Here is a 21,487-nt window from a genome sequence, read left to right as displayed (position 1 = left end):
GAAGAAGTGGTGGCTCATAACATTAGTATTAATTTAGTTTATCCAGCAATACGAGGGGTGTTAAACCAAGTACCAAAACAGATTTGGATCCGCAAAGTACAGAGACAATATACATAGTCTAGGACAGACTAAATTGGTGGTCACAATTTAAAAATTGGTTGTTAGAATTTAAAGTGGACTTGTTGTCCATTCGGAATATTTAAGCGGTGATATCCAACTCGTACATCACACCAGAACCACTCATCAAAAAAGTAACTCGAGATTGGAAAATTTTGCTCAGAACCGCGACCCACATAAAGGGTCCCGCCTTGAAAAGAATATTTTATGATGATAAAATCTCTGTGACATTTAAAGCCAGTATACAACTTACAGAATCAAAAATCCTCAAGGAAAGCTTTCATTTTCAGGTTGTCCATTTAATTCGTTTTCAGGTTTTTCATTTATATCTCCAGAGTTGGTGCTAGCATCGTAATCCTCTGCTGAATAGTAAGAGAAACTCCATACAGAAGCACAATTTTCTTCACCTACACGAGACAGCAAAAGCACTTGCATGAGTAACCAAGTAGTAGCCTGGTGTATATTAAACAGAACACAAAACATGCCACCGGACATGATTAAAACAGAATGGCAACATCAGTTTAGTTAGTATGTGGTAAACTTAATGCCAGTGCATCATGATTCAATTAGCAATACCAGAGACCAGTCATTCAGCTTTGTATGCAGTGCGGCTAGCAAGTTAAGCGTGCTGGATAGCATGCAGCTACTACAGGTTAGGAATACAGAGCATCAAGGACTCATGTGTGTATGCCATCTCTCGTTTAAGAGAGTGTCTCAATCTTTAAGTAATCAGAAATCATAGTAATCTAATTGTTTTGTCTACTGCCACAAAAATCACAGAACACTACAGTTTCTTTTGGGAGTTGAAAGGAATGGAAGTGATTGAACATGGCCAAAGCCAAGTTGCAAAAACAACCTGTCTGAAGCAAAAATTACTAAATCACAAAGAGGTGTTTCAGCCTAGTTTATGCCCGTATTCTCAAAAATATTACTAAGATGCAACACGTTGAAGCTAGAGGTGGCCAATCGAGCGGTTTTGAACCGATCGTTCGGAACCGACCCGGCAAAAAATTCGTCAAAATTCGATTCGGGACGGGCTTGATTCGGCCCGGACCGACTCGTTATATTTCACGAAGCGAATACGAATCCTAATATCAGAAACCGGAACCGGCCCGCGAATTAACGAGTTGGTGACAATGCGAACGACCCGCGGTTCGAACGAACGAATCGAACGAATGAACCGCGAGTCAACGAGCTGAACGAACGGTTCATAAATGAATTAGATTAATTTAGTTTTGTAATTTTAAAATTTGTCTAGCGTAGTTTTTTTTTATGTATCGATGTAGTTTGTTCCGTTTTTTTAGAGAGGAGTCTTCTCAAATTAATTGTAAAATATATTTTAATTAATAAAATTTATACGAGGTACCATCCTCTTTTATTTTATTTTATTTTATTTTAATAAAAAAATATGGTAATATAAGATAACTGAACACAAACTAATCCGAGAAAAGACGCGAATCATTCGCGATTCGCGAATCGATTCGTGATTCGCGAATCAATTCTGATTCGCGAATCACGAATCGATTCGCGAATCGCGAATGATTCGCAGTTTAAGGCGAGTTTAAGGCTGACGCTGAATGTTTGTCCTGTCTCGATTTTTTTTTTGACTTCTTTTATTTACAGAATAATGAATTTATTTTTAAAAAATAATTGATTAAATGAACTTAAATATAAATTAAAAAATTAAAAATGAACCGTTTCAACTCGTGAACCCGCGAATCGGTTCACGAGCTGATTCGGACGAATTCGGCCCGGAACCGGACCGGCCCGCCTAATCAAACGGGCCGGTTACGAATCATGTTTCTATAACCCGGCCCGATAAAAATTCGGCCCGGCCCGTCCCGGACCGCCCGTTTGGCCCCCACTAGTTGAAGCAGATGATGTCATTATGATTCCGAGGAAACATACAGACATCCATTGACAGCTAGGTCCACTACAGGGACATATAATAGCTACACAAGGATTTGTATAGTAATTTTTAACAAATACCAGATAGGTTCGAATTATCTTCATCATCATCATGTTCCCAGAATCTTCGATGCCCTGATGAAGAAGCTGCCATTGGAAGATATGGATGGAAAGAGAAACCACTGACAGTGTCTATAAAGATCCAAACATCCGATAAGAGGTTATGTGTAAACAAATTAAATGTGAAAATCAACAATACTGTGATGGTAGTAATTACCTGATGCTGCTTGGAAGCTTGAGACCCATTGCCCTGTTTGCAGATCATATATGTGAACTAAACCGTCCTGGAGACCATCATGAATGTCAATAATACAATGTCAATAATACAACTGATAACAGAAAAATAAAAAGGGTAAGGTATGCAGCTGTACCTGACCACCAGTACCGAGATGTCGGCCAGAGGGCTCAATGTCAAACTGAATTCGTTGATTAGTAGTTTCTGTTGATCTGTACAACCTAATGACACAAAGGATATGAAAAAAGACAAATAATTACTATAATTTTTCCCATTCAAGGCAGGAGAGGATTTAGTAGCATACACACTGGTGACAAGGAATTTGATGCTAAAATGCAGATGCAGCAAACACCATTACCATTAAAAAAACTCACCCAAAGTACATTAATACTTTTGTATCATTAGAATACGTAATGAAGCTACAAAATTTCTAGGGAGAAAGCAATAAGAGGTGATATGGGAGCAAGGTGGTGAATGAGATATTTATACAACCCATAGTAGGAAACACCATAGTATAAATTAAACTCATTATCTCTATACACATTCGGTGTATAAAGCTGGTACTCATTAACAAGATTTATTGCTTGGCCTGTACTCTATAGGATCATCATAATTGGTACTTACTTGTAAAGAATATTGACAGTGTTGCGAATGTCCCAGCAAATAATATAAGGATCCTACAAAAAATAAAGAAGAGTATGGTTAGTCCAATACATGTTACAATTAAAGTCTATAAAAGAATATATACAATGATAAAGTATGTCTTGAGAATATTTTTGAAGTAGATAATACCAAAAAATTTGCAGTAAAACAGACCGAGAGGTATTGACTAGATAAAACATATAACGCCCGTACTAAGTAAGAAGCTTAAATGGTATTGAAGATTAATGTGTAGTTTCGTACAAAGGTAAAGACATGCAAGACATTCTTAAAATTCACATTTAAGCTTAAAAACAAGGCGTTAATAACTTATCAGAAACAACATTATAAGAGCATTTAGTTGACAACGATTTTGTTTCAGCAATATATTTGTTGCCCAACATTATAAGCATAGGATATATGTTAGCAAAAAAAGAGTTGCTAATTTGTATCCTGACATTATAAGCTTTCCCTTGATAATTTTGACATCTTTCTTTGGATATGTTTCTCTATATTAGTTGCACACGCCCTGAAGCACCACAAAGAATCCATAAGCCGTTAAAAATGGCAGATGGTACCCCACTACCACCCTCACCATGAAGTCATATGATGCTACTTTAACCATGAGAATATTTCAGTTGATTAGACAATAGAAATAAATCATATTCATCTGTAAACTAAATCATCATTCTCTGGTACAACTATTATGCCTATTTCCTCTCCTAGAGAAACATAAAGTTTTTAAGAGCATCACCCTTCACCATTAAAAAACACAGCAGTTTACAAGTATGAGTTTAAGCAAGATGCAGAATGTTCACCTTACGACCCCCTGTGTACAAATAATTACCATCATTTGAAAATTGTACCTGCAAAAAAATATCAGAAGAGCTTGAGTTCTTATATCTCTTTCAGACACTTTCAAAATCGAGTTAGAATGTGTGATGAAATATCTCACTTACATGTGTTACCCCACCTTCTTGGCCATGTAAGACATACAGAGATTCCATATTATCTTCCCTGTATATTGCTGTAGTTTGATTATATGATCCAGTTGCAAGCATTCCCGTATGAGTAGGTGAAAAAGCTATTGCAGATATGATTCCTGAACATTAACACAAATATTAGTTCATCTTCTGTTCTAAAAGTGGTGCTAAAAGAGAAGACTTCTTAAGAGTGAAGAGGATAGAGGAGGGGTTCAGTGAGAGGGACAATAACGAATTGGGTAATGGACTAATGGCGAGTACAGATGACACTATTTTGCAGAGTTGCTTCACCTTGGTAGAATAGCAATGATCTTATTACCATAGCAATTACAGTATTATTTATATTCAAAATGTAATCATTTATTTCAATATCCAAAAAAAATCCTATCATAACTACTCTCACACACTTATTTACAACAAGAATACCAGAACCCTATCCTAATGACAATGCAGGATCGGTGCAAAGTAAAGAAAAGATGGTCAAATTCTAAAAAAATATTTGAAAGTTGTTATATGTACAAAGACATTAAATTTTGTTCCATTAAAGACTATCACCTGATTGCCCTTCCTTATTTTTATGATGAGTTGAATGTTGTTCACAATCTCTACCAGGACGATGAATGTCAAATATCCTAATGGTTTTGTTATACCCGGCAAAAATCCTGCATGAGAAGAGACATAACTTAGTTTCACTCTAGATGTTATATTAAACCCAAGTCAAAGTTCACCGAGACAAAAGTCTCTGTTACCCGGATTTAGGTCGTGTCGAACACAGTGGGGATCCAAGTGGCAGGATGTATATCCAAAAATTGTATAGGGGTTGCGGGACTCGGCATATAAGGGAGCATATACGCTAAAAATAAGGGAAATTTTATATGTTGTTCATTCATTTTACATTTTTAAAAGTATTGTCTTCCACAGATAAAACTTCTACTTGTAATTATATACTATGTCATTATCATAAAGTCGAAGGATAAATATAAAAAGGCATCTATGGACCTTGCTCTTTACAAACCAGTGGTCGCAAGGCCTTTCATATAAGTTTGAACTTAGATTGTTGGAAGATGAAGTGTTAAGGTTTTAATATGAAAAAATATGACTCAGGCCCCATATTCACACCCATTTCATGTCCGCTCGACACGGATATGAGGGCATAATCAGACTATCAGAGAGTCCGGGTAACAGAGACAAACGTTACTGCTAGAATAATGTGGCACAAAATTTTCTTTATCATAACCATTTCCATCCACAGACAAATTGCTTTTATTAATTATACTCCGTAACTAGATATCGTGATCATTAGCTAATCTTACAAATAATAATTCAGATATTTTACAAGGATATAAGACCTTTTAATTCAACCAAAAATAAGTAATTGATAAAACAATACAGCTCGTTTATCTCTTAAATAGCTTTCATGTTAGCAGTTGGTAGCATCATGTGCCCAGGCTAAAACTGATAGAAAATGAAGCATTCCTTGTTCAAAAAATTACCACCCGAATTGAAGTATCACTACCATGAATTTGGATCTTGCAAGTCAAATACTCAACTACTTTTTCATTTAGAAAAAAAAATTACTTTCTTACACTATTTATTAAACAATATGAGGATAGTGCATGTAACACTTAAGAAACCGATAATATTCAAATATGAGGTCCCCTGTATATAGCTAGTTTTCCGCGAAATCTATTTCAGTAGAGAGTATGATGTCGATGAACCAAGGCAGATGCAAGAATTATAACTAGAATGCAACTAGAGTTCCATTTTCATACTGAAATGGTAGGTCATCTTTTAAATGGATAATAACAGTAATACTTACTTGGTCCCAGCAGGGTTGAAGCCAATAGACATTGCAGCAGTGATCTCATCCATAGCATCAAATGCCCTATAAGTGCAGCGCAGCTGCATTAGCAATCAAACACGATGATGAAACATTTATTATGGAAGTGTATATCCATATATTGTGAAATTCGATTAAGTAAAAAGCTCAAACTAATGCATATTACCGAAAGGTAAACACCATATATCCACATAAACATTAGGAGTAGGTTCAGTTTGATGACATGCTGTTACCACATAAGTTTCAACAGAGCCCAAAATATTATTGGTTCTCAAGAGATGTAGATTAAGTTTGATTAGATCATGCGTGGAGAAAATGTTAAGAATAACGACTTGGCACCTGGCCTGAAGCAGCATCCCAAAGATGTATAGGGTGGTCCCGAGTAGTGCTCGCAAATACGCATGTAACAGGATCTGCAATTGTAACGAATTACAGTTAGGCTTTTATTAGTGTATATGAATGTAGATTTTCTTGGGCAAAAGGAAAAAACTCGCCCTGACCTGAAGCAGACATGAACGGGTACCAGCAGTAGTCATATATAGCCTCACCCTCTTTCAAAACAAGGCTGGCATTATATGAATCTGTAGCAATACCATAATAATATCAAAATGAAACTCAACTTATTCTTTACTTCTCTGAAGTTAGCTAGAATTAGAATCACACTCATTTAGCTTTAAGGTTTAAAATATAACAGCAAAGTGAAAGATCCATGATAAAAATAAGACTATTAGCCTTCACATTAGTTTACTATCTAATCCAATTCATGAAACAAAACACCTTTTAGAGATGAGTCTATTTCTGTAAAAAAAGTTAAGTCTGTCCTAAAGCACAAAACTTAAGCTCAAAATCAACAAGAGTAAAATCAGAGACTAACCTGCATTCCCTTCAGAAGCATTCACATAATTGCTACTCTCATTGTCTGGTCTAAAGAAGAGCACGTACACCACAAAATATTAAGATGTACACAACAAAAATGATCAAACCTAAAAAATTGATTATGCAACACAAGACCGATAAAGAGTCCATAGCCCTAAAACTATTGGGACCAAACCAGCATTACTCATTGTACCATGCCAATATTTGGATAGCCATAAATTGACCATCAGTTGGACATACATTATTTATTCAACATAATGTGTTAATGCCCAAGTCTCTCTTGCTCTCTCTCGCTCCCTCTCCCTCTCTCTCTCTCGTGTGTGTTAATGTGAAAGAGGCTACAAAATGTACTTACAAATTGAAGGCATGAAAGGTATTGTCATCGGTAGAAATAAGAAAGCAAGACCCATCTGGAGACCTACACAAAATCATCAATATAACAAAAAAATTGCATTAGTAAACAAAAACTTGATGGGTACTAAAAAAACAAGAATATCAAAGAGAGAGATGACGAAGTCGAACCATCTAATGCCTTTGAGGAAGTTGTTAGGGTTAGAAGGGTTGGTCCTAAACTGATTGTAGAAATTGTAAGTTCTATAGGGTGAAACATCGAAACGAATCACCGGCCAAGTGTAAGATGATTGCTCTGCTTGTTGAGTTTCTTGTTTAATTTCTTCAGCCATCTCAATGTCTTCTTGATTTAATTGCTGCTGCTCTGTTTCTTCACCCATTATTTTGCGATTAACAAGCCACACAGTTTTACCTAGCTGCTTGTGTGTATAATTGTATACACTGTAATGGCACTTCTGCGGGAGGCTCTCCGCGCCGCAACGGACATAAAATTATTACTCGCTTCTTCCCGTTTATTTTGTCGCTTGACCAATTTTATTATTTTGTAGATTGACCAATTTTATAATAGAAAATTATTTCTATCATGTGATGAATATTTTAGAAGCTATGATTATAATTTATAAAATATGTATTTTGTATTATAAAATTCAAATTTTAAATTTATAAAATTATCTAAATATAAAAAATTATACAACTTCCAAATTTGGTCAATTTGATCGATAAATATAAAATAGATCAAAATAAATGGGACAATATAGTCTATATTAGTTTGGTTAATAAATTCGGTCAATCAGCATATACTTAGCCGGTAAAATATTTTATAACAAATGATCATGTATTTATTAGGGATTTATAAATAAATTATAAAATTTAATAATAATAATAATAATAATAATAATAATAATAATAGAATGGAGGCATAATCGGAAGTAAAAAAAAAAAAGAATTTCTTCACGATTGTCTAGCTTTTTATTCATAGACAAAATATGAGGAGCAGGTAATTTAAAAAATCTTAGCAATCTGACTCTAAAAAAATTAGCAATTTCTTACCGAAAAAGTCCTCAGTAATTAATAATTTTGTTACAATGCAAGGGCTTGGAGATGCTGAGATACAGCTAGCATTACACAATCCAATAGTGAATGTTATTTCCACATTATTTACAAGATACTTATAAATGATTGTTCTCTCCATTTAAAGGTTTCCTCAGATATTTGTCATCCTTGTACTTTACATACAATGGAAGCTCAAGAGCAGCTTCCGCGATTCTCCTGTCCTGGTGAATTTTCTCTACCAAGCTCTCCACAGATGAAAAATTGGCCTGCCACATTTCAATGCCATTGTTAAAGACTTAAAGTCGTAAGACATGTATAATTAGTGTTCAAGTGAGGACTTAATATGCTTTCTTTAGTACCTCAGGCCGTATGTAACCAACAATCGCGAGATGAAGTTCCTCACCATAGAAATCCTCATCGAAGTCGTGCAACAACCATGGCTCCTGAACCACAAACGCTTTAGTAACCTGGATAACATAATTTTGGAATTTACATTTTATATCTACTCTGCTTAGGACTCACAATGGCCTTTTCTGTGTTACTAAAATAAGGATTCCAGCCAATGCTCATGACCATCTTGTAAATACCTCTTTCTGATAATTTAGCCCAACCAAAATAAACACCTGAGGGATGTTCTGAAAGAACAGCCGAGTACTTTTTTGTGGATATATTAGCTGAAATAGAATATACAATCAGCTAGAACCGAACTTAATATTAGCCTGCAAAAGTTCCAAGAAACTATCCGCAACAAAGAGAGTTCAGAAAAGACAAGTGATAAAGGTTATAGTTTTTCAAATAAACAGATCATACTATGATAAAACAAGGGTGTAGAGTATTTTATAGATAACCTGTAGGAATTCCAAGAATCTTTGATCCACGCCCAAATCCTTTGATCACTGGACCACCAATGTACCAAGGTTCTAACGGTAATGTACACTCTATCCCTGCAAGACAGATTAAAATATTTGTTCAAGTTGTTCATCAATAAGTTATATATATATATATCCCTACATGTTGGAAAAGTTATAGATGCTTACAATCTTGAAATGGAGGTAAGCCCCACTTTTCAGGCTGCAAATCAAGAAGAGAATTGAACACCTCATCTGCTGCGGTGTAAAGATGGGACTGCTTCTGAAGAGATGGTACAGCAACCACTTTCATTCTAGCAGCCTTAGCAGCCATAACGCCGGTTCTGATACGTCATATATATTTTTATCATTAAAGTGCAGTATTATCTAAGTTTCTGCACATATCTTTAAAGATGCATGTAACTTGCTAAAAGATCGTCATACCCTAATCTCATTTTAAAAAATAGATTTTTCACTTTCTCAACATTGAAGTACAGTACTAATAGAATAGCGGATTAATCAGCAGATACATCCCCTTCTTAAAATCACTCTGGATATAATGCTGCTTCAGTGAAACATTCACTTTAATAATAAAAAAATGTGAAGCAAACAAACTTACGGCGAATCTTCAATGACAAGACACTTGGATGGGTCAATATTAAGCTTTCTAGCTGCTCCAAGAAACCTTCCAATATCAAAATATAATAAGTTATTCTTGACCAGGTCATATAGAAAAGAAACTATCAATTATGACATATACAGGTTAGGTTTGTTCACTCTCACATTTCAGGAGATGGCTTTCCTGCTGTAACTTCATCGCCACCAATAATAACAGAGAAGGATTCTTTCCAGCCTGTAAGATAATTATGAGCAAATTGTTGAGGAACAAATTAGACATAGAACCTTGCTTGTGGCGTGTCATATTAAGCCAAATTCATCTTCAAGTGACATCTTCATTGAAGTTATCATATTATGAGGTAGTGTTACAACACGGGGTCCATAAACCAAGTTACCTGATTGATAAGAGATTTTAGATTCAATGTTTGCCCTAGGAGAGTTTGAAGCCAAAGCCATTTGAACACCTTCAACCCTAAAATGTTTAATCAGCCGACTGGCACCCGAAAGAGCTTTGATATTGCACCATCTACCATGTTGGTTATAATTAACATAATCAGAATAGAGGGATCATGATACCTATTATATTCACGTACTCTTGTCATACAATTTCCACTGAAAAAACTAAGTGATAGAGAGTTAATCAATTACTTATCAGATAAAATTGGGGTGATCTCTGATATTAATTCATCTGCAGATATTGAAAGTCCATAATCGTCTATAATTACAACTGCAGCTTCTGATAGCGTCTTTCCAACTATTTTTTGAGCTTCTCTCCCATCCCACTGCCTCCCATGATTTACCAAGTAAACTTTCAAAACATCACTAACAATGCCATCTGATAGAAAGTGTGAGATAATTAAATTAACATGGTGAAAGAACTACCAAGAATCATCCGCTCTAGTACATACAATACTATCAAAGATTAGCATGTGTCATACGTCATAGATTCATAAGCAGGGGAGAGTGGACTCTCATTCCAAACAAAGGACGCTCCAGAGCTAAAAACTGTTTCTGGAGAATGACCCATAAGTTCCAAGTCATGTGAAATTGCTTTTTCTTAGACGCAAACATCATGTATATGAGAGACCAGTGGTAAGTTGGCTAAAGCATACATATTCACTAGGGTTCTAAAAACCGATCAGCGGATGTAATCGGTTTGGGTCCCTAATAGCAATTCACAGCATAATCGAAGATTGAATGGACATGATATAATCTTATTTGTTCATATACCAAGCTAATTCACTGACTGTCAAGAGACTGATAAATCAACCTCCTCGTCAGATCTCAGAGGCCCAATTAAGCAATAAAATTATAATCAGAATTGTAATAAAATTCCTACCTGTGTTAAGAAGAGTCCCATCCAAGTCAAGAATGACACAAGAAACCAACTCCTTGGAAGGATTTCCAACTGACATTGCACAACACAAACCCCTTCTAAGTGTCAGCACTGCTCGCCTCCACAAATTTTCCTGAACCAAAAAAACTGACCTTAGCTAATCACAGCTTCAACAAATCACAGCTTCAACAAATACTTTGTGGCTTGTGCAACTAAAAATTATGAATTTGAACGGTTTTGATTGGCTTAAAATTTTCAATAATAGTGGACTCTGTATTTACAACAACCACACCGATCAAACCCATCCAAATTTACAGATTTTAGTATTTAGCATGTGCCCTGGACACAAATCAGACAAACCCATAAAATAAAATCATCTACAGTAAATGTCCAATTCATCAAACTTACCAAAAAAAACAGAATAAAAACACCTACTAAGAGCCGCAAGTTAAAATCTAAAGAACTTGAAAAGCAAGAATGATGATGATACCTTGTATTGGTGTGAGATGGATGGAACAAAAACTCAAATGTAATGATGTAATAATATAAGGTGGATATAGTGTGAGATAAACCAAAGCCAAAGCGGCCTGTCTCATACTCATACACCTAATACATACATAAACGGCATGCATTGTTGTGTCCGTCGTAATGGGCAGATTCCTTAATTATATTTTACATGCCATATTGTTCAAATGGTCGACAACTATAAACTGAGGCCAAAGTGAAAATATTGATTAATTAATTAAAGTGAAATAATATATCACATTATCCTAATTGGAAATATGTGATGATAATAATTATATATATAATTATATATTATGTCCTCAAATTTAAAAATGAGGTTTAATATCTTTGTTTTGTTTTGTCTTACACAAATAGTTGTCCTCCCAGGCATTTTGATTCTGTCTTCTTCGCTGATTGCAGACTCTGTAATTCCTTAATTGTTTGATAAAATAATTTCGAGTAAAGTAATTGATAAAATAATATCTGCGTTACACAAAGAATTAGAGAAAGTCGAAACGCACAATATTCATTTTATCAATACAACCACAAGTATTTCAGACTTTAGAGACTCTAAAAAGAAATGTGAAAAGAATTGTACACTTATTTCTGGTGTACATTGAAGTGGATCAGAGTCGAGAACTTCTTTTATAAGGATCTTTCACATAAGAAACGTACCAAACATTAATTGTTGTAGATAATAAAATATCTATGTAATATTCTTGAGATACTAACGTTGACTCAATGTATCATGTTAGTATTAATCACATATTAAATTCATTAATCACAATGATCTATAGTAAAATTGTATTAGTTTCATGCACATTCTATCTTCTTTCCGTGGCTTCAAAAAATAAAACAAAACAACGCAATGGAGTATATAAATTACAATATAAAAATAATACACAGATTAATTTTTCTAAATTATAGTACCGCTTGGTCTGTTTATCAAGATCAGCCTGTTACTCACAATCAGTGTTTTAATAATTCCTCATTAATCTTTAAATAATATTTTACAAATTTTTTGATTATACTTTTTGACTAAATTTTTTGGATATATCAAAAAAAATCTAGACTGAATCCTCTGTAAATCATGAGCCGGCAAGTGAATTGATTAATTCCGATTTTTAATTTCTACTATGCCCGGACTCCTAAGATATAAAAGTTTCGGTAGTTAAGTAGTAAAAGAATCAACATATTTTACCTATGATAGAAAGAAGCCTTAAGAGCTCAGTCAATTTTCCTTGAACTACAGCTCCTGCACCCTCTGCTAAGAAATGCATCTTAACTCATACACTCTGCTTATTCAAAGTTCCTCTCAAAACAAACATATTACTGTACAATCCTATCTTTTTTAGTGCAACAATTTTACTAAAAGTGCTGGCTTTGGAGCACCAGGAGTTGCGAAAAATCTATAAATCTTCCAACTCAACAATTTGAGCCCTTCTTTCAGCAGCTTGCTTTCTGATAAAGATCCCCCATCTCAGGGCTGCTTTCAGTTTTAGCCAGCCAACCACTGCTTTTCCTGATGAACGTGTTCGATCCTCATGAAAGTTGTAGTTCAAAGATGGATTAGGCGTGTAAACGGATGGATAGGGAAATCCATCGTCAGTTACATGACCGTGCCCGCCCATGTTGATTACACGAAGCAAATGTTGCATGTCTTCGTTCTCAAGCATCTGATGACTTTTCATGCGAATCTCATCCTCAGAGAAGAACTCCTCAAAGCCACGATAAGGATTGTGGTTTGAAGTCTCTGACGTAACAAAAGCTGATGTAGATGATTGTTGTGGACCAGGGGCCATTATGTTATCAATCTGTGGTGGCTGAGTTTGTTGTGAAGAACTGTCCAAATGGCTCTGAAGATGGAATGAAGGACCATTAAATTGAAGAGGAGAATTGAAATGGACGTTCTGCAGCTCCATCGGATATCTGTTCATCATATTATCATCATAACCCCCTAGTGAACGAAGATAAGCATCTGAAATTAGAAAGTTGACAGGTGCCAAAATAATAGGCATCATCATTAAGATATTGAAACAATAGGGGCATTTTTGGATCTATAAATATTTGGCCAACTAGAATTTTACCTCCAGCTACATGACCAGGATTCATAGAAGGCTGCTCTGGTGGAACTGCAACTGGAAAACTTGGTAAGGTTGGTAAACTGAGTTGATGATCAGTAGAGCCGAGATATGGCCCTGTCCTAATGCCACTTCCCAAAGAACCTGAATCTCCGTGTACCTTAGGGCCTAGAAGAGAGCTTCCATCGTATTCTACCACGTGCATCCAGTTGTCATATGCCTTCTTCACAAGGGTATCTACATATACCTGCACGAACCAAGAAAGGGTATGAGAATTATATTGCAATTTACTTGGTACTTGTCTATATAAAACCATTGAAGAGATAAAATCATATATTATGGATAAATTTTGTCCAAAATTGAAAGTAAAGGAACTAATAAAAAATAAGGCAGGCAAACCAACCTTCTGACTGTCAGAAAGAGAATCTGCTGAATGAAATTCATTATCAACAATCAAGCCACTCAACTCATAGATATTGTTGAAAACAACACCAATATTTCTAACATCAGAGGGATAGTATACATAAACTTTGCCAGTCAGTATACAAGTCTTCGCATGCTCTAAGAGAACATCCCACATCTTATTGGACATTCCACTTCCCAGTATCTAGAATATCCACGAAGATTTATAATTACTTGACTACTATATGAAAATAAAAAGAAGATTAAATTGGTGATAAAATTTTAGATTTTTACATTCCGCAAGCTCTGCAAATCTCTTGCCACGAGTCGTAAAAAGTCCTCAACTGTAGAAATCCCAGCTTTATTAAGCCTTCTGTGGAATGATCCATCTTTCCCAATCTTTTCCAATCTCCAAACCTCATCATTTAGTGCTGGTGGATAATGCTTCTTATATACTGTGGTGCAGAGCAAAGACCTTACGGTTAGTAATGCCACGACTGAACAGAAGGTATATATAATTACATAAGCAGAATGACAACAGATAAACGGTGCACATCGAACAAGCATTTAACTCACATTCTCCTCTGTGATCCTTAACAGTGAAGGCATCTGTTTTTGCCTCGCGTATTCGAATACCCTCACAAAAACCTGCAGCTACTTTCAGGCCTAGCCTGAACTTTCTGCTCCTTATCCAGCTTGAGTTGTCTGTAAATGTCAGCTCACCAATAGTTCCTACTCCTTCCCTAAGAATCACCTGCACGTCTCCAGTCAGAAGCGGTCTTTTCCCTTCACGCTCCTTCACCACATGTGAATCAAACTCTTCCTGAGTCCAGCCATCATCGTCTTCTTTGTTAAAGTCACCTTCAAGCACCACTATGTCTAGTTTCGCGGAGGACCCTGGACCAGATGTCACAATATGACCAGTGTTTGCATCAAGCAAGATAACATGTATGGCAGAACCCTGTTCCCCTTCTACCTTGCCTCCTGTAAAGAGAGGAAGAGCCAACTTGGACCTAAACTGCAGTTGTAAATTACTTTCACCAGGCCCCGTTATTTGTTTTGGCGAAGCCCTGCAATTTTCCTAGCATATCAGTTTCATAAAGAAAAGTCTCCTGACCCAAATTGTCAATTATCAGAAAATAATTTTAAAAATAACAAACAAATTGCAATTAGAAAGATTATGTAAAAGTCTGTAGAACTCAATGGACAAATTCAGCCCTTTAAATGCCAATCCCCCGCTAGTTACGAGTGAAAGGGAAATTTAAGAGATCATACCTCCCTGAAAGTCTGGCAGGACCAAGCTTTACCAGTGCACGTTCCACTTCTTCACTAACCTGCAAGCAGAATATATGAGAACTATTAGCATTAACATTGCATATCTATATTTTCAATTAACAGGTTAAATATTTACATATCCAGATTTCCAAGTACTAGTGCCTTTTCAGAAGAAAGCAGCAAAATTCATTCGCCAGTGTAATTTACTGACACGACTTGTGTGTCTAACATGAAATCAAAATATCTAAATGGACTATAGAGGTGAGAAAAGGCTAACAAAGTTTTAATTGTCTTACAACTTTCCGAAGAATAGGCTCTAGTGAAGAACATAGCCTTTGCAAACTATCCATTTTGAGAGCTTCAACAATGACACTGCACAAAATATGTATCTTCAGTAAGCACATATAGAGCAATCTACGTATAAATATAAATTTAAACCATATTCAAATCATTAACGTTATCAAGTCCTGACTAAAGGTACAAATTGCACATATTTAACACATCAGAGTCAAAGATAGTATGTGTCATGTGATAAATATCTATTACTGTCAAATGTGAATACTTAGGCCTTATAGAACAATTCTCGAGTCCATATTTAAGTTTGCAAGCAAAGTTACCGGGACAAAATTTGAATTGCCCAGTCAAGAAATGCATGTTATAAGCTGCTACGGCCAAGATACTTGAGTCAATAGTATATTTAGAAATTTAAATTTTCAATACTTTCTGATAACATTAGGAAAAAAATCCTACATCTCTCTTGCAGACTTGTACAAACTCCTTATCATGTCTTGTAGAGAAAAAATTGGCCCTGCCAGAACCGTTATCTGAGAATACTACAGTAGTTATTATATTGTCAAACAAACCAAAATCTTAGCGCTTTACTCCTAGCATTAGGCATAAAATCCGCTTGATGCTTACATCTGACAGTCACATACCCTGCTTACAACTAGGATATCAGGAATGCTTGCTTGTTATATTTTACTACACTCACTGCTTATCTTCCATACCATTAACACATAAACACAATACAACCTTAGTAACTTGAGTACTTAAAACTGCAGTTCTGCCACAAACAAACTCATAACACACCCTAAAAGCCATAAAAACACGAAAAATTTGGCCAAAAACAAAACCAACACATTAAAATCACCTGGCCAAAGCGGGTCTTTTTTTGTCAGGCTGATCATCTCCACTAGAACCAGGATCCAAACTGCGCTTACCTCGAGCTATACTGTTTGATCTTTCCATGTACCTTGTCTGCATATCTTTCCCAGACAACCCTCTTTTTATCCTCACTTCTACTGCCAATTATTACTACCAAGAATCTAGCTTTACTTCAAATCTCTAAATAAACTAACTTTCAGTTATTCCAGCTGAAATTGCATTAATATAAAGCGGGAAAATTTAAAGAAGATATAAAGGTTTCGTCTTTTTTGTGAAGAGGTTTCCAAGAAAGTACTAGGAAACATCTCTGTGTATTTACACTGCAGACCACCCACTGAAAATAGTCATTTTCTCATAAAATATTCAATCCTGATGGCTATATATAAATAAAAAGATATGTCTTTTTATATACACGCTTCTATATTCTAGATGATGACAAATTGTGGTCCATGTTTTACTGATTTTGAATTGAGTATTGAAGTAATACAAGTAATTGTTAAATCCGATTACGTGTATATAATGACGTAATAAGTATCATGTCTGCCATAAATATGAATTTAACACTTCTTTTTTGAAAAGAATGAATTTCGCAGTTCACCGTATGTTATTTCACACTTGTGTTAGATTCGAGTCTCTGCGCATCTGGTCCTGAGAAAAAAAAAAGTCTGCGTGTTTGATTTTTTTTTTAAATATATTTTTAAGATATTTCGGGTTTTGTTATCTTATATATAAATTTGGTTGTGATTTCAAAAAAATATAAAAAAATAATTTAATGAGATTATATGTAACGAAATATATATTTAATAATATACCATAAATATATATATAATTTTATAATATAAATATATATAAATGACATAATATATTATATCTATATATTATTATATATATATATATTTCGGCCAGCTCCGTCTATCCAAACCCAAACCGAATTTTTCCAGTAAAAATTATCCAATTAAAAATACAAAATTGCCAATCCTAGTTCATATTTTTCCAATCAAGTTCGACAGTCAAGTTTCGGATCATATTTTGTCATCCCTATACAAATTACTATCAATCAAATTTTTGATTGAGGAGATTAAAACGTAAAGTATTATTTTAGTTGCACAGAATCTAAAAAGAAAAATGGATGAAAAAACTTTAATTTTTCTAATAAAGTTAAAAGAAAAAGAGAAAATTAAAAAGAAAATGCTTAAAGCAAAGGAATGTCAAACAGTTAGAACTCCCGTGGATAAAAAGTAAATGGTACTCTGGGAGTCTCGAGTCCAAAATTCTCAATTTCTGAAGGAAAAATAAGAAAGATTTTCTTTTATATCTGTGAAAAAAGAGGAAGAAAGTGAAAGTCCATTAAAAAAAAGTGATTTCAGCGGAACAAAGATAGAATGGAATCTATACCAAAGCACGCGAGGGCATAAATACATGTGAAATCTTAACAGAAAAGACAGAATGCTATAATATGCCTCTATCCACAACCATATATAAACTTACTAATCATGGTAGTTCAAATGTAACAATCAAATATATGTAATACTCCAGTGCAAACCACTCTGATCGTGTTGAGCGATACTGCTGTGCTTATACATGGCTTATTAGTTGACTCAATAAATTTCTCATGAAGTGTTCTCAACACATTGGTCGAAACTAATCTCGGCCTGCAAAAAAAAAACGAAGAAAGCCGGTCTCCTGCAGATGGATGGGGCTCTCTGAATTGCAGAGTCTAAAGTCTAAACTATTCATTCTACTCGTAAGAAACAATAAACTTCTCACTTCCAAGGAATTTTAAACTCGGAGTGGACCAAGCTCTGAGTCGACTTGAATAGATGTACTTAACAGTTGAAACTTCAATGCTTGAAATTTGGGAATCAAATTCAGCATGTCCAGTAATTTATGCACAACAGAAACTTAATGGGTGGTTATATCCTACTCCCTCCGTCCCTATTTACTTGTCACTTTGACTTTTTGCACGTAACTTAAGGTGATTAAAAAATATAGTTCCGCTCATTATTTTTGAAATATTCTTTTTTTGAATTAAAATTTATAGTTTATATTTTAATTCAGAAAAAGAAAATTTTAAAAATAATGAGCGGAACTATGTTTTTTAATAACCTTAAGTTGCGTGCAAAAAGTCAAAGTGACAGGTAAATAGGGACGGAGGTAGTACTTTTCTCGGTCCCGTCTGGAATCTCAACTAATTCCAAGAAAGAAACTACTCTAATATTGGGGTGCAAACCAGTAATATTGCTTGAATGTGTACATAACCTGGTAGGTAGGAGAAAGATTGTATTAAATTCAACTCTCACAACAAAAATACAGGTCAAACAAACTAACTTCAACAGACATTATAGGAGCTGATTTCAGAATAAAGAGGTTTCATAATTTGAATTTAAAGGATAAAGCAATTAAATTGTGATGCTATATGTTTGTTTACAGGAAAGCTACTGCCAGGGGATTCAGAACAGTATAATAGTACTCTTACAGGTGTAAAAGATAGTTAACCGTTAACGTTTGGTACTTTGAATCTTTCCCTTCCTCTTTTCTCTTTTACTCTGTGGTTTTGGCCGAGATTTTCTTCTTTCAACTCTTTTGAAAGGTTTTTTCTTACTCACAGGAATTTTGTGTTGCTTCTCTTTGGATCCTGTAGTGAGCCTTGGTACATCACCTTCCATCTTCTCACTTTTAAGCTCCTCTTCATCGTCATTTATTTCACTTGTCGTGACCACCACTTTTACATCACCATTATCATACATTGTTGTGCCTATTCATTTAATTGAAAATGTCCGATGACACAATAAAGATAGAACGCTTGACAAGCATATATTTGTTGAGAATACATGGTCAAAAATTACACCCACCATTTTTCAAAATAAAATATATATAAAAAAAATACAAGAATCACTAAAACAATACAGCCCCACCCCGGGTGTGAAGAAGTTTAGGCTATCTAGGCTCTAGCTATGACTTTGGTAGTACATAACTAGATATGGTCTAGACTTCAAATTACTCCGTTAGTTATCAAATTATTACTAAATTATCTGCAGTATATATCTACAAATATCAGAAGCTTTATCAAACAACGTCCTATATTATATATAGGCTTCACAAAACTAATACCACCCTTTACTTATAAACCAGTAGGCTAACAACGATGAACAAGTAAAAGATAAAACATGGCAACAAGCAATGACCTGACTACATCACATTCATGCCAAGCCAGACTCCTCCAATTGTTATAAAACAACCGATTCCTACTATTAGATGACCAAATAATCTACGCCATGCGTCCCTCCCACTGATTTACAAACGGGTTGAACACGGAGATAAACAAAAATGTATAAAGTAGTGGGAAAGAGAAAGAAAAGTGGTTAAAGTGCCGGGACCAATTGATAGTTGCTGTATAAATCGAGTATAGTGAAGAAAAGTAGTGGATGTAGTTAAATTTTATATTATATAAAATTTTACTATTTTTGGTAAGTTTAAAATGTAAAGAATTGGAAGGGATATCCCAAAAAGGAAAGGGTAAAGAATTGGCTGGGACAGTGGGGGTAATAATTTGGCTGCTGCTGTTGAACATATACCTGAAACTGTTGCAATTTTATCAATTTCTTCCTCCTCGTTTTCCTCCTCCCCTTCATCGGGTACCTCATCAGTGGTTGGTGGAGCTTCCCCATTTTGAACAAAGTCTCTTTCAAGCTTCCTCTGGATACAAGATTGGACAAATCCATACATACACATTAGCAAGGACAACATAGATATAGATCTACAAGGTGATAATGATATCAATCACAGGCTCACAATGTATGTTGCTGATATAGTGATATGCACTTTCACATAAAAAAAAATCAATACAAATTTAAATCAGAAAAGCTAAAAATTGTTGAACAGTTCTGTATTTCAAAAATATTTTTGAGCAATTCCAATCCATTACTTCCTTGAATAGATAAACCAGAACTACAACACATTAACCATTCATGTCCATATCAATATCTAAAAGGCGATGAAATTATTTAACTGCAAAGAGGATACGATATTCAACAGAGCATATTCTAACTTAAGCAGAATCATGGCATGCACTTTAGAAAGACATTATGTTATAAGCAAGTCAAAGTGTCAAACAAGGACAAAAGTCTTTTTTCAAATATCAAACTATAGCGCAGCATCTTAGAATCATAGATCATAACGCTTGCATATACATGAATCGTGAAATTTGACAAATAACTACAATAAAGACTTGTCAAGGTAAAGAAGTGATTTAGTGCACCAATACCACATTCAGTCACTCATTTTCAACATGACTTGATATTAAAATCACAATCCTCTACTTAGGTAGTATCTTTTACATCCAGTTGCTTCAGGGGGTAAGATGAAATGAAAATGAAGTCCAATTTAGAAGTCAGAGCCTTTTTGTTGTTGTCACTTTATCAATGCTAGATTACATATTAACTTTGCCACATTTGATTTTGTTAATCAATCTTACGAATATATATACATCCCTAAATCACAACAACGTTTGAAACATTAAGAAAAAAACCTGCTTCCGTTTCTCGATACGCTTTCGGCGCTCAGCTTCCTGCTGTTGAAGCTGCCCTTCTTTTCTCCTCTTCTTCTTTCTCTTATGAAACCCAGTCACATAATCACTACACACAATCAACCCAATAAACAAATTAAGAAACAAAAAAACAAAAAAAAATCAAAATCAAACTTTAACATACAATTTCACTCTAAAATCAATTAAACCAAGAAACCAATCAAAAAATTCATATAAAGGGCTCCCCGTTTAGAATACACAAAATCAAGAATTAAAGAGATAAAGAAACATACGTGAGATCTTTTTCATTAAAAGAAATAGATAGAGATTTGTTCTTTAAAGCCCTTTTCTTGATATGATTAGCTCTTATGTGTGGGTTTATTCCTCCTTCATCTACTCCACTTTCTTCCATGGCAGCTGCTGCTTCGGCACACCCCTAAAACCCTAGAAATTAAAAGGGGTCTTTGTGTATTTCAAATAAATCTAGTCACGCGCTTATTATTTCTCTTAACTTTTTCTCTTAATGTTTTACTGTTTTTCATCGTACTTTTTATATTATTTTTGTGAGAACTGTTTTATGATCAAATTTTTCCTAATTATTGTTTTGTGATCTGTATACAAATAATAAAGTATAGAAACCGTGGTTCTTATATTTTATAAATAAAAATAATT

At 34.7% G+C, this 21,487-nt stretch overlaps 4 protein-coding genes across 5 annotated transcripts; all 4 read right to left on the bottom strand.

The window, feature by feature from the left end:
- Positions 1 to 198: 198 nt before the first annotated feature.
- Positions 199 to 7,538, bottom strand: LOC108206277 (uncharacterized). Its single transcript, XM_017376524.2, has 14 exons — positions 7,181 to 7,538; positions 7,014 to 7,076; positions 6,657 to 6,706; positions 6,283 to 6,363; positions 6,122 to 6,195; positions 5,762 to 5,844; positions 4,498 to 4,604; positions 3,919 to 4,061; positions 3,778 to 3,825; positions 2,945 to 2,997; positions 2,457 to 2,541; positions 2,303 to 2,369; positions 2,107 to 2,217; positions 199 to 524 (listed from the first exon to the last, which is right to left on the bottom strand). Exons 1-14 carry the CDS (start codon positions 7,387 to 7,389, stop codon positions 385 to 387), a joined length of 1,314 nt encoding a protein of 437 aa, XP_017232013.1. The 5' UTR covers positions 7,390 to 7,538; the 3' UTR covers positions 199 to 384.
- Positions 7,539 to 8,036: 498 nt separating this feature from the next.
- Positions 8,037 to 11,491, bottom strand: LOC108206978 (bifunctional riboflavin kinase/FMN phosphatase-like). The gene is made up of 11 exons (XM_017377434.2): positions 11,355 to 11,491; positions 10,868 to 10,997; positions 10,177 to 10,363; positions 9,924 to 10,054; positions 9,694 to 9,763; positions 9,530 to 9,595; positions 9,100 to 9,254; positions 8,911 to 9,006; positions 8,585 to 8,736; positions 8,422 to 8,505; positions 8,037 to 8,328 (listed from the first exon to the last, which is right to left on the bottom strand). Exons 2-11 carry the CDS (start codon positions 10,941 to 10,943, stop codon positions 8,179 to 8,181), a joined length of 1,167 nt encoding a protein of 388 aa, XP_017232923.1. The 5' UTR covers positions 10,944 to 10,997; positions 11,355 to 11,491; the 3' UTR covers positions 8,037 to 8,178.
- A 1,048-nt stretch (positions 11,492 to 12,539) lies between these two features.
- Positions 12,540 to 16,639, bottom strand: LOC108208872 (calmodulin-binding protein 60 D). Of its 2 annotated transcripts, none has more exons than XM_017379452.2 (8): positions 16,277 to 16,639; positions 15,423 to 15,498; positions 15,127 to 15,185; positions 14,428 to 14,921; positions 14,146 to 14,306; positions 13,853 to 14,056; positions 13,456 to 13,696; positions 12,540 to 13,325 (listed from the first exon to the last, which is right to left on the bottom strand). In XM_017379452.2, exons 1-8 carry the CDS (start codon positions 16,387 to 16,389, stop codon positions 12,778 to 12,780), a joined length of 1,896 nt encoding a protein of 631 aa, XP_017234941.1. In that variant the 5' UTR covers positions 16,390 to 16,639; the 3' UTR covers positions 12,540 to 12,777. The 2 variants fall into 2 exon arrangements, with proteins under 2 accessions (XP_017234941.1, XP_017234940.1); XM_017379451.2 differs by having other exon boundaries at positions 12,540 to 13,346; positions 16,277 to 16,627.
- Positions 16,640 to 18,642: 2,003 nt separating this feature from the next.
- LOC108208874 (ribosomal RNA-processing protein 17) lies at positions 18,643 to 21,300 on the bottom strand. Its single transcript, XM_017379454.2, has 4 exons — positions 21,109 to 21,300; positions 20,819 to 20,924; positions 19,866 to 19,986; positions 18,643 to 19,045 (listed from the first exon to the last, which is right to left on the bottom strand). The coding sequence occupies exons 1-4, from the start codon at positions 21,225 to 21,227 to the stop codon at positions 18,789 to 18,791; spliced, it is 603 nt and encodes a 200-aa protein (XP_017234943.1). The 5' UTR covers positions 21,228 to 21,300; the 3' UTR covers positions 18,643 to 18,788.
- Positions 21,301 to 21,487: the final 187 nt, after the last annotated feature.

The sequence above is a fragment of the Daucus carota genome, chromosome 2, assembly GCF_001625215.2.
Source record: "Daucus carota subsp. sativus chromosome 2, DH1 v3.0, whole genome shotgun sequence".
NCBI classification, from domain to species: domain Eukaryota; kingdom Viridiplantae; phylum Streptophyta; class Magnoliopsida; order Apiales; family Apiaceae; genus Daucus; species Daucus carota.
Note: the sequence above shows the minus strand (reverse complement) of the source record. Positions and strands in the feature narration are given on the sequence as shown.